The sequence below is a fragment of the Microtus oregoni genome, unplaced genomic scaffold (genome assembly GCF_018167655.1).
Source record: "Microtus oregoni isolate MIOR12 unplaced genomic scaffold, Mior012 000018F_ref0000195, whole genome shotgun sequence".
In the NCBI taxonomy this organism is placed as follows: Eukaryota; Metazoa; Chordata; class Mammalia; order Rodentia; family Cricetidae; genus Microtus; species Microtus oregoni.
Genome location: NW_024543077.1, coordinates 10,578,009 through 10,594,921, shown reverse-complemented (window position 1 = coordinate 10,594,921; position 16,913 = coordinate 10,578,009). Strand labels below are relative to the sequence as shown.

At 37.4% G+C, this 16,913-nt stretch overlaps 1 protein-coding gene across 1 annotated transcript in view; it reads left to right on the top strand.

The window, feature by feature from the left end:
* The window catches only part of LOC121458915 (protein piccolo), a 309,061-nt gene that overhangs the window by 260,117 nt on the left and 32,031 nt on the right, over positions 1-16,913 (top strand). Inside the window, exons 22-23 of the mRNA XM_041668303.1 lie at positions 7,751-7,892; positions 10,899-10,966. Coding sequence (XP_041524237.1) covers positions 7,751-7,892; positions 10,899-10,966 — 210 coding nt within the window. The remainder of the gene's footprint in view (positions 1-7,750; positions 7,893-10,898; positions 10,967-16,913) is intronic.

The window sequence follows — 16,913 nt, the reverse complement described above, 5'->3', positions numbered from 1 at the left end:
GTCGTCTCATGCCATCCCAAGCTCAGGATGGCATGACAACGCGTTATAACAGTAACAATCATATTTCTGTTTATATCTTGAAAGACAAGTGTATCATATTTGTTGCTCATGTTACATATTAAAAATATTTGTGTTAGCATAAAATAGTGAGAATGAACATTATCATCTTGATTCCTTGAAGAAAAATAGAAGAACATGTGTTTATGGCCAAATTGTGCTACAAATGAGTTCTGGGCCACCCTTGCCTACAGACTGAAACACTCTCCAAAAAAAAAAAAAAAAACAATAATAAACGGAGTGAAAAGAAACACTGAAAGTTTTCTACCATCTGATACTGAAGGAGCAGAATTTTCTCATATCCATTGTTACTCATATTCATATACATATTTGTCATATTTGTTTAAGCATGTTACATTTCGGGACATCTTCAAGTTGGGTGATACAGCAGCAAACAAAATAGACAGAAATCCCTGTCTGAAGTCCTCCCATCCTAGGTAGTAATATTTATTAAATAACCGATTTATCAGTATCTGGGAAGAATTGTGATGTAGGAGAAACTACGTTTTCTCTAAGCTCATCTGAAATGGAGATGGGTTTGTACTCAATGACCTGAGTTTATAGACAACCAAACTTCATCATGTTTTGAAATATCTGGAAATAAAATTCTTTGAATTATTTTTGTTATTTATTTGAGATTTTTGTATAATGTGTTTTGATTGTAGTCCCCCCTCTCTGACATCCCTTCTCAGATCTCCTTCCCCATCAACTCTGTGTCCTGTTTTTAACCCCATCGAAACCAATCTGTGCCGCCCAAATATTCTTGGATGTGTGCCCTTCCACTGCAATAAGATGTAACTTACCAGGACTACATTCTCAAAGAACACTGACCCTCCTTTTCTCAGAAGATACCAGTCGCCAATAGCTCTGGAAATATGTGCGAGGTTTCCTGGCCAGGTCTCTTCTCTGTGCTGGAATTTGATCTGGCTTGAGACACTCAGGTTTGTGCACAGTCACAACCTCTGCAGTCCATGTGCACAGCTGCTCTACTGTGTTCAGAATATACACTTCCCTGTAGTCCTCCACTGACCTTGGTCATTATCCTCTTCCTGCCCTTTCTTCAGCAATGGTGACTAATATTTGTCCATCAAGGATTGATTATTCTTTAGCCTCTTCTTACACTACATCTTGGCCTGTTGTGGGTCTTGTAATAATCACCATCTACTATACCTAAAATTTTCTTTGAAGAAGGTTAAGAGATCCATTAATCTATACGTACAGTTATAAATCACTAGGAGTGAGTTTAATGCTGTGTTCATTTAGTAAAATACACTAGTAAAAGGTACTGGCCCAGCTCTGTGTCCCTATCATACTTTTTGCAATCCCCTGGAGCCAGCAACAAAGAGGACAGTAATTGACAATAATGTCTTATAAATTTAGAAAAGAGGCTAGATCTCCTGGTTAAATTTGATAAATACATATGCATTTATCAAATATCCTCTAAGCTTCCTTTTTACAACCCTTAAATAAATTTAAACAATGGGGAAAAAGAATATTTGGCGTTTGCTGTAGTATTATCCGCCTCAGTTTATTTGCCATTATTAATTTATTACTTCCACTGGAAACTTACTCCTTTATTTCCTTTGAGTTGAATTTTGGGCATTGCAGGTTGCGAGTGTGGTAAACTGCTCCCCCAGCATGTATGAAGGTCTGGGTTCGATCTGTAGAAAAACATACAATTCAAACCAGGCCGGAGACCAAAACGGCAATCCCAGCATTTGGATGTGTGAGGGCGGCAGGATCAGAAGTTCAAGGTTGTTACTCTTGGGACCTTGTTAGCTTAGCTTGAGGTTCATAAGAACCTTTCTCAGATATAAGTAAATGACTGATAAATTGAATTTCATGGAGCAACCATTTGTATTTCATTTAAGGATACCATCTTGGTTATTAAGATATTTACTATGACTGTTTCTAGAAGTATTTTCCAATCGGTTGAAATACTATCAAGTACTTTCTTTTTTCTGAACATTTTTTTCCTTTATGCTTATCAGTTATTAGAAAAACAAGTAACGCAAGGATATTGTCAGTAAAACACAAAAAAGTTAATATTTCTCCTTCACACACAAATCAAATTAGTACTGAAAAAAGTAAGAGTTACCCATGAAAGTGAAACTCTTTAATAACACCTCTTCAGATCAGTCTTTTATAGATAAAAATATTTATTGAATTAGAGCCGTAGTTAAAAACCAAAACTTCCCATGATCTAGTGTGGTTCATTCTATTTAGTTGAATGCAGCTAAAATTATAATTAGATTTATTCAAGATAGATGAATTGACTTTCTAAATTTTATTTAAGGTATCTTAATCAAACTTTATTCCACTATTCAATATAAAAATTTAGGGCTAATTTTAAAATGTGTTTTGGTTTTTTTTTTCATTTCAAACCAGTTCTGAATTAAATGCTTCTCAGAAAAGGAAGACAGACTTAAAAGGAAAATTATAAGATAGAGGCAATTATTATAGTATCTTAACCATTATGTATAATTTATATAAGAAAGGCTCCTCTATATCTTGTTATTAAGTTAATTCCACTCTCTTTTGCTATGTTAAACACATTACAGAATTACTTCTGTAATCCAAGGGGAACATGGAACCTGTTTCTATAATGATTAGTGGGCATAGGAAACACCTGCAGATTACTGGTACTATTTGATAAAAAAAAAAAAAGATAGCAAATTGATCATTGAAATGCCTTGAAAATTTCGTTCATGAAGTCAGCAAGTATGGAAAGGGGGGGGGACATACGAACATGATTAAGATTGTTACCAACTCCCCTCTACAGTATCAAAGGAGACTTTCTATCTGCATTTCCGTCTTTGGAAAAAGCTCTGTGAATGTGGAGTAACCTAGTGTCTCCATGTCTTACAAGGAAAATGGCAGCAGAACTTCATGGTTTGCGTAGTGATATGAACACACACCAGTCTTCTGTACAGGAAATACTGTGAATGACGACTAGACAGTCAACTAGTAATTTTGCTATTTAAGGATGCTTCAGAGACATCCTTACTTCAATTGCTCAACTCCAAGATTTACGTGTGATTGAGTTAGGTGTCAACGATATTTATTTTCAATAATTTTCATTGCAAAACCAAGGGACGTGTAAATACTCCTGCGAACATCAGTGAGGAAGCTTTCTGTGCTGCTTTCCAGTTCAGAAACTGGAAAAAAAAAAATGTTTCCAGACTTGGAAACAAACACACTGAAGTTAACTTAGGAAAGAGTTGCCTTCTAAAATTTAAAATGTAATATCTCTCCTTAAATTAATAATCCTGAACTGTAAAGGGAAAATACTCAAATATGTAATCAGGCCAAGTTGAAGGGGAAGCAGATTGAATAATACCAATCATATTTAGACTTAAAAGCTGGCATTTTAATCCCATATTCAATGAGCATTTTAGAAAAAAAAAAAACAAACTGAAAATCCCTTCAGGAGAGTAAGTCCAAAACTAAGAGCAGCAGTAACGTGGGAGGAAGGGAGGTTAAAGAAAGGAAGGGAGGGCGGGAAGAATGGAGGAATGGGGGGAGGGACAGAGGGAAAGAGGAAGGGAGGGAGACAGGGAGGCAGAAGAGGAAAGAAGAAAAGGTCCCTAAAGTTAAAACCCACTATATATATATACACATAGTTTAAGATAAACAGTTCTGTTATATCAAACTACTGTAATAAACAAAATAATAATCGATTCATTTCTTGTAATATCAAACATTCCTAAAGCCCTGCAGACTATTTCTATAAAGAGAAGATTTAGTGTTGAATAAATCAAGTCATTCAGGAACTGGCTGCGAGCTGCCCGGATCAGGAATTACTCCGGAAATACTGGCACATAGCTCTTTGCTGCCCCCCCGCTGTAAGATCAAATGATCCCACAAAGCGAGGCTAAGTTTAGACTAAGTACTGAGTTCTAAAGTAGCCAAAGCCCTCAAGTTTTTTTATATGTTTGTTTGAGACAACTAGATGCAATCTTAAACGGGAACTGGCAACTTCAAATTCTCTCATTAGCTGTGAGATATAATCAGTCATTAATCTTTACAGAGACTATTTTTCCTACGGGGAAATGATGGTTCAAGAGTAGGTGACCCTTAGAGGTCTTAACGAGCTCCTGAAGGCCAGGGTTCCACAGCCGCAGGTAGTTCCACAATTTGGGGAGCTCTCTGAGAACAGTGCTGCCACCATGTGGTAGCTAGGGTGATAGCGTTGCATAGCCGCGTCTCCTGGAGGAGGCAGGGCATCCAACCAAGACAACCAAAGGACCACAGATGTGCAGAGACAGTACCATATTTAATTAGGATTAGCCACCAAGTAGTAATAAAACAAGACAGGCTGTAACCATAAAACAGCCAAAGGCAATGGCAAAGAGAAAAAATAATTTTAAAGAGTTTATATTGTCCCCAAGAAGGTAAAACATTTACCTGAAACACCTCCCCAATAACCGCGTATCAAGAAGGAATGGGCCCTTCTAAGATGTTGCCCTGCGCACAACAGCAAGTGTTCCCAGAATGCGTGCAATATTCAGTCTTTCCTGCAGTGGGGAACCTTTGTGATCAGCATTTCAAAACCAAAGTAGATATCTCAAAATGATTCAAAAAAAAAAAAAAGTTGGCGTTTTTGAAAAACTTCAATTCTCTTGTGAAAAGATCGTTTCACTCTGCAGCACACAGATGCATACCTCCTTGTACAGCATTATATGAATTCCGAAATTCGACTTCAAAGAGTTGGGAGGAAATCAGATGTAGACTGTTTTGTGATTCCAAAATCACAGACTCGGGGAAGACCAAGCTTTTAATGTTTCTGTGTTATTTCACTGAAAATGCGGGAAAACAAAGAGATATTAGACTGAAATCAAATTCGAAGCTCTCTGTCTGTATACCAGGATAGGAAATGAACACAACACCGCTATGCATAGTATTTTCTTTCATCCAATGAGAATATTTATATTTATATGCTATTCATGATCTCTTATGAACGTTTTGCTTCACAAATCTGTGCCTTTCAGTACTTTGTATATTAGCACACAAATCTATGGTTTCAGTGTTTAGTATTAGCGCTTAAATACCTTGACTCGAACCCTTTTTTGAGTGCAGTGGAATTCAAAATCTAGTCAACTGATTATATTTTTCCACATTTGAGGGGATAAAAATTGTCCTTACTTATTTTAATAAGCTACAAAGATATGCTTTCAACAGGTGTCTTAGAGAGGGAGGGAGGTTGCATATTAGGTCGGACCTCCAACACCAGAGAGAGGAAAATCTTCTATATCAGTTCACTTTTAATAAGTGATATGCATAATTTTTTTTAAAATACACCATAGATAAAATGAAATACTGCCTGTAAATATGGCATTCTTGGTGTTTGGTTTAGGAAAAATCACTGGCATTGATATTCATTTGTTTGTTCATTCATCAAATATTAGCTGATCACTGTTCAAGGCCAAATATCTAAGGATCCAGCAATGTGGCATTAATGTAACAAATATCATTCCAACTAGAAAGTGACCATTCTCATGAATGATACATTGATCATGCATAATGGATCCTCCAGATTTAGGAATTGTTCTGATGTAAAGGAAGAGGGAAACCCATGAAGCCCATGGTACTTGAAGTTGACATTTATAAGTAAATTGAAGTTACTATAGAAATATGTCCTTTAAGGTAGCAATTCTGATATGCAGTATACTTGCTCTTAGATAAAAAAAAATCATTTTAAATTATTTTCTATTAACTACCTTTGAAACCAGTAAAGATGGTTGATTTGAGGAGGCTTTATCTTTTTGGTTAATAAAATTAATGTTTTTCTTTCAGTGTTATACTATCTACTATTAAAAATCTAATGGGTTGGATTATTTAATGTCAATTCAAAGCATGACAACTTTCATTTGTCTGAATTAATGAAATAATCTGAGTCATTATTGGTTGATTATGCAGTTTAATTGGCGTATACATATTAATAATTTAATATTCTAGTCATGTTAACTTTGTAGTTTTAATTATGCACTTTAAAATACTTTCTTTAATACTAGATATGCAATCTGAGTTTCTACATAAACTGAATAAAAGATTTAGCAAATATTAGAACTATTATTTTATGTAGATATAGACTTATATAAGTAACTAGTATTTTATTGGTGACTACCGCTCTGACCTTCTTTTAAGTAACAGTTTGCATTTTATAAGCATCATCTATATACTGACTTGTGTTAAAAATTCTTTCTTGTTCCCCTCTTCTGAGGAAGAAATTCTACCATCATTGGAACAGATATGAAATTATTGGATAGCTTGTGAGAACATTTTATTGCTGTAATGGAACAAGGCGGTGTAAAGGAAAAGTTAAATTCTTTGCAAGACCTGATGGTAGCTATCTTGCCTGCCCTCAGTGTCCTGTACAATTTCTTTGAGTTTTCATTTTATTTGACTATATTGGTTAGAAGTCCTCCAGGCTAAGAATCATCATGTTTAAATATTTCCTTCAGAAATATATAGATAGATCTCTCAATATGAAATGATTATCAACCCTTCACCCAGTAGCATGAGCACATTCAACTAAGAGACTACTGATGGAACAGGGATGTGCATGTTGAGAAAAGCATGCTAAACACTCCTGTAGTTTAGAACACATATAGACTTAGAATCAGATCAATTCATTGTCAAAGAGCAGGTACGCTCAAAGACACTAATAAACAGCCATAGACTGTTAGTACCAAGAAAGAAGAGGTGGGAGCTTGGGAATTAATATCCCAAGAGGAAGGAGAGCAAACCACTGGGCCCCTGTTTCTGGCCAGTCCTATTCTCTGTATTTTAAGGTCATCACTGTGATGGCATTGTTTCCACACACAACAGCTCAGCTTTAGGAGTCTACCGAGTAAGCACAGACCAGGAAGACGAAAGGTCACTCGAGCTGGCAAGGGATGCTTATCATGGGCTTCAAGTAATTGCTAAGTACCTTCTGCCTCCCAAAGTTGGAGCAGGCACTGCCTTTCTTCCGTTTCTTCCTTGTGCATGGCAAACCCGCCCCTTCTCCTTTCAGTCTAGAGCTCTGCCAGATGCCAGTGCTGTGCTCCTGCTACATAATAGCATAATAGACAGCACAGATCTGTTTATGTTTCTATGGTTTGTGGACTCATGTGTCCATAACTGAAGGCCATGAAAACTCTGAAACAGGTCCCCGTATCAATTACAACATACCGACGGGAAAGAAAGACCTTTCGATTTAAAAACAGAAACGCCTGGGGAGTTGGTAGAGCCACCTGTAAATATCTATTCTGACATGCATTTTTCCCTTCTGATGAGACTATCCTGTTACTATTAACATGAAAAGTAATTGCCCAATCTCTTTAATTCTGTTAAAATATTCCTCTGTGAAGTTTCCCAGCCGCCCTCTTGCTTGCCGTAACACTATTGCAATGCCGTACGCATAGCAAAAACCGTGGAAGACTGACATACTGCTTAACTAAGTCTAAAGATGGGAATGTTTTCCCACTTTCTCATACGCAGTAAAAAAATAAAAAGTGAAGGAATTCTATATTGCCAGTGTTCATTCCTGGCTAAAGAAATGAAAAGGAGAGGCAGGTTGAAGAAGAGAGAACGTTTTGTCTCTGCCGATCCTTTCTATGAGTATTGCACACATGCGTAGTTTGACATTTGGAGATAAAAGTGAACTTCACTTGTTGACTATGGTGTTGGCTCTCCCCACGTCATGCAGCCAAGCCCGCCAATCACCGGCCTGCAGAGAGCTCCGTGTCCACCGGCTCCTCGGGCAGCAGCGTTGGCAGTGGGTACAGCGTGGACAGTGAAGGAAGCAGCTCCGCGCCAGGGGAAACCAATCTACTTCCTATCCCAAGGATGTAAGTGGTCATTTTATAAAATAGATAGAAACTACAATTTTAACAACATTGTGAGTAATTCATCCTTAGCATTTCACGAGAGGAAAACAAGGTAATTATCCAATTCTGAATCACGGACCTTGGACATCTAAACTGCCGATGCCTACGTAAGAATCAGTTGTCCAGGGACGACTGGATTGTCTCAGATAATTCTAAAGATGAACACAGACGACTAGTATACTGACTTTGTCTGCGCTGCCTGTGTTTACCATGAAAGCCGTTAGAATAGTAACTGAGCTAGGCCAGTCTGGAGTGCAGAGCCGCATGCTGATCACACAAAGACCAGACACCAACCTTGATATTTGACATTAACACAGATTGGTTGTTTTTAATTAGGAGAGATTTCACATTTGAAAAATTCATAGAATCTTTGAAACAGATGGAAAACTGGGATAATAGTTAAGCCTTTTCAACTCTAAACCTTTCTGCAGTTAGGATGGAAGGGTTTGGATTGCTTTTGCGATTTCTAAATTTATTCCAGAGACATTCGTTCTCTGGGAATATAGCTCATTCATAGTATGTTAAGCCTCATGACAGCAATTTTGCAACTCATATACAAAACTAAAGCAGATTATGATAGAATGGATTTAGATGGTTTGTAGATTATGTCAGTTCCAGTTTCAAAATCTAACCTGGCAGACCTTTCTATTCCTTTCCATGAACTATAATCTTGAGGGCTTGGAAACCCGGCTAGGGTATCCAGAGCTGTAAGTGGGCCACAGCTCGCAGAGCCCAAAGGCTGGTTTTATAAGAACCTTGAATGGTGACTTTTGCTGTTTTTAATGTTTAAAGGGAGGCTATGTCATGACACGTGAACAATATACAAAAATGACCTTTTATGGCTGAGCTGTGCTGGACAGAGCTGGTCTTGTGGGTGGACGTCTGTGTTTCCCCTCCTTGCTTTTGCGCTGCAGGGCACCGTGGAGCTGCTGTAACGTACAGCGTCTGAACCGGCTCTGATCAGGACAGTTACAAGTCTTTGTATTTTCTCCAGTGCTGGGAGGTCTTCTTAGGCAGTGGAATTTATTATTTTCATACAAAATATTATGGAAACATCCCATTTGATCCCGTCAGTAATTCTAATAGTTAGATACTGATTTATCTTAAAAAGGTAAAATAATAGGGAGAACAGATTTTACACGGAATAATACACTGTTTTTGTCTTTCCTTACAGCTTTCCAACCTAAAGGAATTCTTGTTCTGTTACCAGTTCATCTGAGAGATTTTTCTTATATGACTTTATCTTAGAAATTTATTTTATGGGATAAATACGAGTGGTTATACTTAACCAGGTCTGTCTGTTGAAAATCATTCCTAAAAAGAACCTGATATCATTAATATTACATTTCTGATAATCTTCCTGGAAGAAGTAACAGGATTTTAAATGAGTTCATTGCCTCTCTCTACTCTGTGAATAGCATAGCTATTTATGGAGACTGTACAACAAAGAGTCTAACAGCCTTCTGTTCTGTCTGGACCTTTCAGACTATAGAATTTAGTGAAAGTTATAACTTCCAGAGAACAAATCATCTTACTTCCTCAGGGAAGTTTTTATCCAGTTGGTTTGACCAAAGCTTTGAGGCCGAAACTAAAATTAAGAGAGGCTTTATTGTTAAATTCAGTTACCAAGTGTAAGAGCATTATCTAATTGTTAATTCTATATACATACTGAATATTTATAGTTACTCAGGCACTGAGCCCAAACTTCATAGAATCCTCAATTAACACTGAAGTAAAGACTTCTCACTTGACAAAGGTCAAAAGTCAAACTACCGTGTGACCTCACAGTCCTACAGAGGATTTTTGTTGTGTTGTGTTTTTATGGTTTCTTCTTGTATACAGTACATCATTATTATATTCCTCTCTCCATTATCTTCTCATCGTCTCTTTATGCTGTTTCCCTTCTCTTCAACTGATCTCCTCCATAACCCCACCAGGGACATTTCCAATTTTGTGTGTACAAGTCATGCAGGTGTTCACAGTCACTATGAAGTTTCGACAGCAAACACCATATTATATCCAGAAGATAGCATTTTATAGTATTCCTTCATGTCTTCGGGCTCACATAGTCTTCCCACCTTTCTTGAAGTGGGTGAAACAGATATTTCTTTTAGGGATACGTAGTCCTTACTGTCAGTACTTTGAGGAGTTATGAGTTCCTGCATGGACCGTGACACACTGCTAAAATTCACTTTTAATTTTTGATAAATGTCCACGCCATTCCCCATAATGGCTATACTGACTGAAATTCCCTAAATAGTGTGTTAGCCATCTCTCCTCACCCCACTCTTGCCAGAATTTGTTTGACATGCCAAAACATTTATACTAGAGGAATGTAATAACTCACTGCTATTTTGATTTATTACCTAATGCTTAGTGGTGGCAATGTTTTTCATGTACCATTTGTTATATCATCTAAGAAATATCTATTTAAGTTACAAAACTATTTCCATGTGTTATTTAATTATTTGCCTGCTCACTAAAGAACCCATAACACTTCGTTATGATAAAGATACTGTTCCTTCTTGAGTTAAAAATTAAATGCAAGCGTACATGTTTAAGGATACAGGTATGTTTGACTGGATTTGGCTACTGTGTATATATACAAATTTTGATGAACTATGTAGTCTTTTAATATGAGCATTTTTAAGTTGTTTGTGTATTGAAAGATTTTCTATAACAGGGGGAATCTAAAAATTTCATGAGTTCAATTTTTATAAATGAGTTTATAAATAAGATGTGTTGATTTCTGTGATATTATGCTTAGACTGACTAGGAATAATAATGAAGTCCCCATTCTAAAATTAATGTGACAGAACACAATTAACTGCTTGCATATTTGCTTTTCAAATCATCCATAGTTGACTCTGAATATGCAATGTTATTTTATTGCTACAAGCCAATTTTTATTTATTTTATTAAAGGGACCATAACTAAAGATGTCATTTTTTTTTCTCTTTGAAACAGAGGAAAGATGGGACAGAATGGACAAGACCCTGTGAAGCAGCCGGGAATGGGAGCGGCAGACACAGAAGGTGAGTGGCTTTTACATTATTGAACTGTGCCGGAATCTACATGGGGCACTATAAACTCCTCTGTGTAAAATGACAAAAGACCAGATGGTAAGTCAGCATCTAATGAGTAAGAGTAACTTTGTGTTTATTAACTGCTTGTTGACTTTCTCAATTTTATCTAAATATTCAGTACCGTAGGGTACCAAATGTTTTAGGAGGGTCATGGGGATGATGGAAAATAGAGTCAAAAGATCAGAGGATACAATAGAGGACACAGGATTCAACCCATGCAGCTACCGCCTGCTGAATTATCACAGAGTCCAAAAGCACAGATGGTGAAAAAATCTTCAACAAATGATACTGGAAAATAATATTCACATGAAGACAAATGAAACTAGATCTCTCTCACATCTTGTATGAAAACTAACTCAATTACATCAAAACCCACAATATGAGACCGGAAGCTTTGTAACTGTCAGAAGGACCATGAGGAGCAGTGTTAAGGTCCAGGTCTGGGCAGGGGCTTCTGATGAAAAGGACCCCAAAGCCAGGAGGTTATATCGAGAACTGTCAAATGAGATTGCATGAGATTTAAAACCTTCTATATATCACAAAGGAACAAAAATCTAGCAGAATTGATCTCCATAATATATAAAACTTAAAAACTGTAATAAATCAATAAATGTTATAATAAAAAGAATAATTGATCCTCACCTGATAAAGTAAAAGTTACCAATAAACATACAGAAATATTCAACATCTTTAGCCACCAGTAAAATGCAAATAAAAACCTCACTGAGTTTCCTCTTACCACAGTCAGAAAAAAGTCCATCAAGAAAATGCTGAGTAGAACACGGGACAGTAGGAAATGCTTGTGTGTTGCTGTTGATGACGTAAATTATTCAAGGTACTATGGAATCAGTATGGAGTTTCTGGAAAACTAAAAGTCAAACTATCCCATAATCTAGTTATACCACATCCTAATACATACTCAAGTGATCTAAGTCAGCATATCAGGAGGCCCATATTTATAGAAACACTATTCAAAGTAACTAAGTTAGAGTTGACCTTGGTGTCTACCAGGAGGTTAACACATGAATAAATGCGGTGTACATCCATGATGGCTTTGTATTCAGTCACAAAGATGGAATAAATCTCCCTTCCTGGAAAATAGATGCAGTTGGAGATTTCCACATTGAACAGAAAAACCAGATGCTTAAACACAAATATAACCTTTTCTGTCATTTGTGAATTATAGATTTTTATAGAGATAATCGCACATAAAAACGCCCACAGAACATGAAAGCAGCTAAAGGGAAACTGTAGGAAGAAAGGGAGGGAGGGAGGAAAGAAGGGAGGGAGGAAGGGAGGGAGGGAGGGAGACAGGGAGGGTGACTGGTGTCAAAGGGGAAAAGGCAGAGAAAGGAGGGGAGGGGGAATAGAGGTGGAAATACTGTTGAGATTCATAATGTCCTGAAAAATATCTTCTCTGGATGTCAAACTTCCTTTGAATAATTTGACAACAAGGTGAAGCTTTAAAAGGTATACTTTCTTGAAACATGAAGAAATTATATTATCTTTAGGTTTGTTTCTTTCATCTTCTGTGTATGAGGGTATCTCCCGCATGTGGTATGTGCACCATGTGCGTGCCTGGCTGCCCTCTGGAATTGTAGACACACTGTGAGTCGCCGTGTGTGTAATGGGAATCTAACCCAGGTCCGCTGAAGAAGCAACAAGTGCTTTTCATGACTGAACCAAGCCGCAGAAATGTTTCTTTAAATATCATACAAATAGAAATATCAATCCTGCAACATACTTAAACCATGAGGACAGGGACGTGTACTGCAGTATGAGGACAGGGACGTGTACTGCAGTGTGAGGACAGGGACGTGTACTGCAGTGTGAGGACACGGACGTGTACTGACTGCAGTGTGAGGACAGGGACGTGTACTGCAGTATGAGGACAGGGACGTGTACTGCAGTATGAGGACAGGGACGTGTACTGCAGTGTGAGGACAGGGACGTGTACTGCAGTGTGAGGACACGGACGTGTACTGACTGCAGTGTGAGGACACGGACGTGTACTGCAGTGTGAGGACAGGGACGTGTACTGCAGTATGAGGACAGGGACGTGTACTGCAGTATGAGGACAGGGACGTGTACTGCAGTGTGAGGACAGGGACGTGTACTGACTGCAGTATGAGGACAGGGACGTGTGCTGCAGTGTGAGGACAGGGACGTGTACTGCAGTGTGAGGACAGGGACGTGTACTGCCTGCTGTGTGAGGACAGGGACGTGTACTGCAGTGTGAGGACAGGGACGTGTACTGCAGTGTGAGGACAGGGACGTGTACTGCAGTGTGAGGACAGGGGCATGTACTGCAGTGTGACGACAGTTACATGCACTGCAGTGTGAGGACAGGGACGTGTACAGACTGCAGTGTGAACACAGGGACGTGTGCTGCAGTGTGAGGACAGGGACGTGTACTGCAGTGTGAGGACAGGGACGTGTACTGCAGTGTGAGGACAGGGACGTGTACTGCAGTGTGAGGACAGGGACGTGTACTGCAGTGTGAGACATTTATAGTCACTTCCCTTGGGCACTCGCAGAACTTCAGACAAGTTGTTTAGGTCTTAGATAAGACTAACTTTAAAAATAATCAAATTTGTCATTTTCATAGTTCTGTGAAATTAGGCTGAAAGACATACGTATAAAAGATGATGAACACGTCAGTCACCTTTGCTGTTCCAGAGATGTTCAGAGCACTCCCCTGACGCAGATAATCGCCTTTGCTTCCTTCTGTTGTCAGGCTACTTGAATAGCCAGTTCAGTGGAAAAAAGAAAAACAAACCAAACGGAATCAGCATGATTTGGTTTGGGATAAAGTCCATGTTTTCCTGCTGGTGATTTCACTCCTTTCGATTCTGTATTCGGTACCGGGAAAACTCTCCGTTCATTAAAAAAAAAAAAAAAAAAAAAAAAAAAAAGCTGATTCTGTTGATCTTCTACTCTAGCTTGAATTTTTAACCATGCTTTTATTGAATACCTGAGCCCGTTATAAAGAAAGCTATCTGTGACATAAGGTATAATATTATATGTGTGTGTATTATACATATAAATACATATAAACTGTATCATAGTGTAACTGGAGACTCTTCATTTCTTTCCCAGCCACCCAGACCCAAAAAATCACACAGAAACTGTCTTAATTACAACACTGGTCAATGAGTCGGGATTCTTACTAACTTTTACATCATCATAGTGTTTGGGGTCGTTATTCACAGACAATTTTGTCTATGCAATTTTCATTTCTATGTTAAATGCAATTGTTTACAGAGCAAAAGTTTTCTGTTTGGATACTGAGACATTTTCATGCTAAGGATCACTGTCCTGGTTATGTATAAAAGCACGCCCTATATTAATGCTATGTGGGGAGAGAGGACATAAGACAAGATAGAATGCATTATCTTACCACAAAATCTTTATATGTGACAATTTAGGTAGAAATGATGGAAGCATATGAATGTCACATCAATCTTGCTTCTCCTAGCATTTCAATATCTCTTTATATGGATATATTTTATGTACACTCACAACAGTGGCTAGTAAATGGAATTCTACTAGGTAAAAAAAATATGTTTAAGAAAATCTAAAATAAAAATAAATGGATATGATTAAAATACAAAGTGTAAAATTCTTTAAAAAGAAACCTATATGCTTAAAGACAATAAAAAAGTAATTAATAATTTTGGTGAAAACAAAATAAATTAAGTAAAGAAATCCATGAAATTTTCTCATCATCTCAGCAATGGGAAAACATAGTCAAGTTACTATAAATGCTAAATTAATTAAGATTATCATACACTATCATAAGAGTAAGTAAGGACAGGAAGACTTTGTTCAACTACTGAAATAAATTTTCTTTCAAAAATCAATGCATTATAAGGTAAATATGCATGTATATTATACAAAAATCTTTTGAGAAACGTAGAAAAAATATTTAAACAGGTTGATGAGTTTTCTCTGCTGTTTTATCTTCTTCGCAGTTTTACTAAACCTTAGACAAAATGAACTATGAAATGTGAAGTTTTTATCTTCTTAAAGAAGTCATACGTTTTAAGTGATGTGTAAGGAGATGTATGGATCAATAAGAACTTTGTGGATGAGGAAAAAGACGGCCGTATTATTGCAGTAAATATATAACTTTTCAATATTATCCTGAATCATACAACTGTCTAAATCTTTAAAATTCTTTACTGGTAGTTACTGCAACAAAGTACTATATTTTGTTTTGTTTGGTTTTTTTTTTTTGAGACAAGGTCTTATTATACAGCCTTGACTGGCCTGGAATTTGTTTTCTAGACCAGACTGGCCTTGAACTCAGAGTGTTCAACTCACCTGCTCTGCCTCCAGTCCTGAAAAAGGCATACACCACTGTTCCTGAACAAATTAAGTACTTTTTTTTTTAACATGCTTGCTAAAAAGCTCTGCCCACCAGTGTTGATAGAGTCTTTCACTTGCAAGAAATCTGTCATCGGGGCTGGAGAGATGGCTCAGCGGTTAAGAGCATTGCCTGCTCTTCCAAAGGTCCTGAGTTCAATTCCCAGCAACCACATGGTGACTCACAACCATCTGTAATGAGGTCTGGTGCCCTCTTCTGGCCTGCAGACATACATGCAGACAGAATATTGTACACATAATAAATAAATATAAAATAATAAAAAAAAGAAATCTGTCATCAGATGGTGACAGAAAATTACAAAATCTCTGGAAATGAAAAGCCTATCTGAGGCAGCCTATCAACATACCGATTTTCACTCCAAAGCATTTATAAATATTAAGCACAAAAAAAATCAGAATTTTATGAAATGTTAAAGTTCATTAAAGTAAGTTTCCTTCCTGACCATTTAATCTACTACTTTCTCTGCTTAAAATATATTTTTATTTTTCTTGTTCAGCAGAAGTAAAATTGGAAAATTACAGTTTTCTAATAAAGGAAAATGTTTTATATGTGATTAGAAAAGTAGAATTGCAAAGAAAACAACCAGAATAGTCCATAAAAGAACATCTTTGTCAATCCAGTGTCATGGCCTCACAAAACAGGCTTTAGAGATAAGGGTGTCGCAATTGCACAGCGCTTATGTGCTCTCTGTTGGCTATTTCCTCCAAAGTAATCAATACATTCATTGTACGTTTGCTTTGTGACATTGAGAATGGTGGGAGGGAGGGGACCATACTGGTTAAGTCTTGTATTGTAAAAAGAGCCGCTGTCTATCCAGGTCATTGCGTCTGAGAATTCCACAGATGCAGGTAGAAACTGTTATCATCCGAAGCAGATGTTTACTTCCGCGGGGAACAGCACACCTGTGTGGCTTCTGTAATTAGCACTGTTCTCTGAAGCCCAGAGGGCTCTCACCGTTGCTATGGAATACTGCTGTGGCCAGGTTCTGCCTTACAGGGTTGTTCAGGACACGGATGCAGTTGAAAGATGTCTTCCTACTTAACGATTCATCGTTTTGAAAAGTTATGTACCCCTTAGTAACAAAACGAACACAGATGCCTATTATGGCCAAGTATTCTGCTGGGATCTTTTTAAAAAAAATAACCACCCATTACAATGTATTATTCCTAGTGTCCAGCAAAGTACTAACACAAAATATTCATTGAATCAATATTTTTAATCAAAATTGAACCTAGAAATCAATATTCAGATAAACCAAAGGCAGGACCAAGCACAGTGACAGCTGTGGACCTAATATAATATTTACACACAAACACTGAGAAATTTCAAACAATATGTTTTACAGATACCGCTCGAACCAAGGACCTTGAGTATTTATGTTTCTCACATTTGCTAATGTATGACTTTTAAGGGGGTTACATCATAAGCTTTTAGTAAAAAGGATATGACCTCATTTATAATTGACTTTAAGGTTTAAGTCTTTGCTTTTCTGGTCTGTACTTTTTT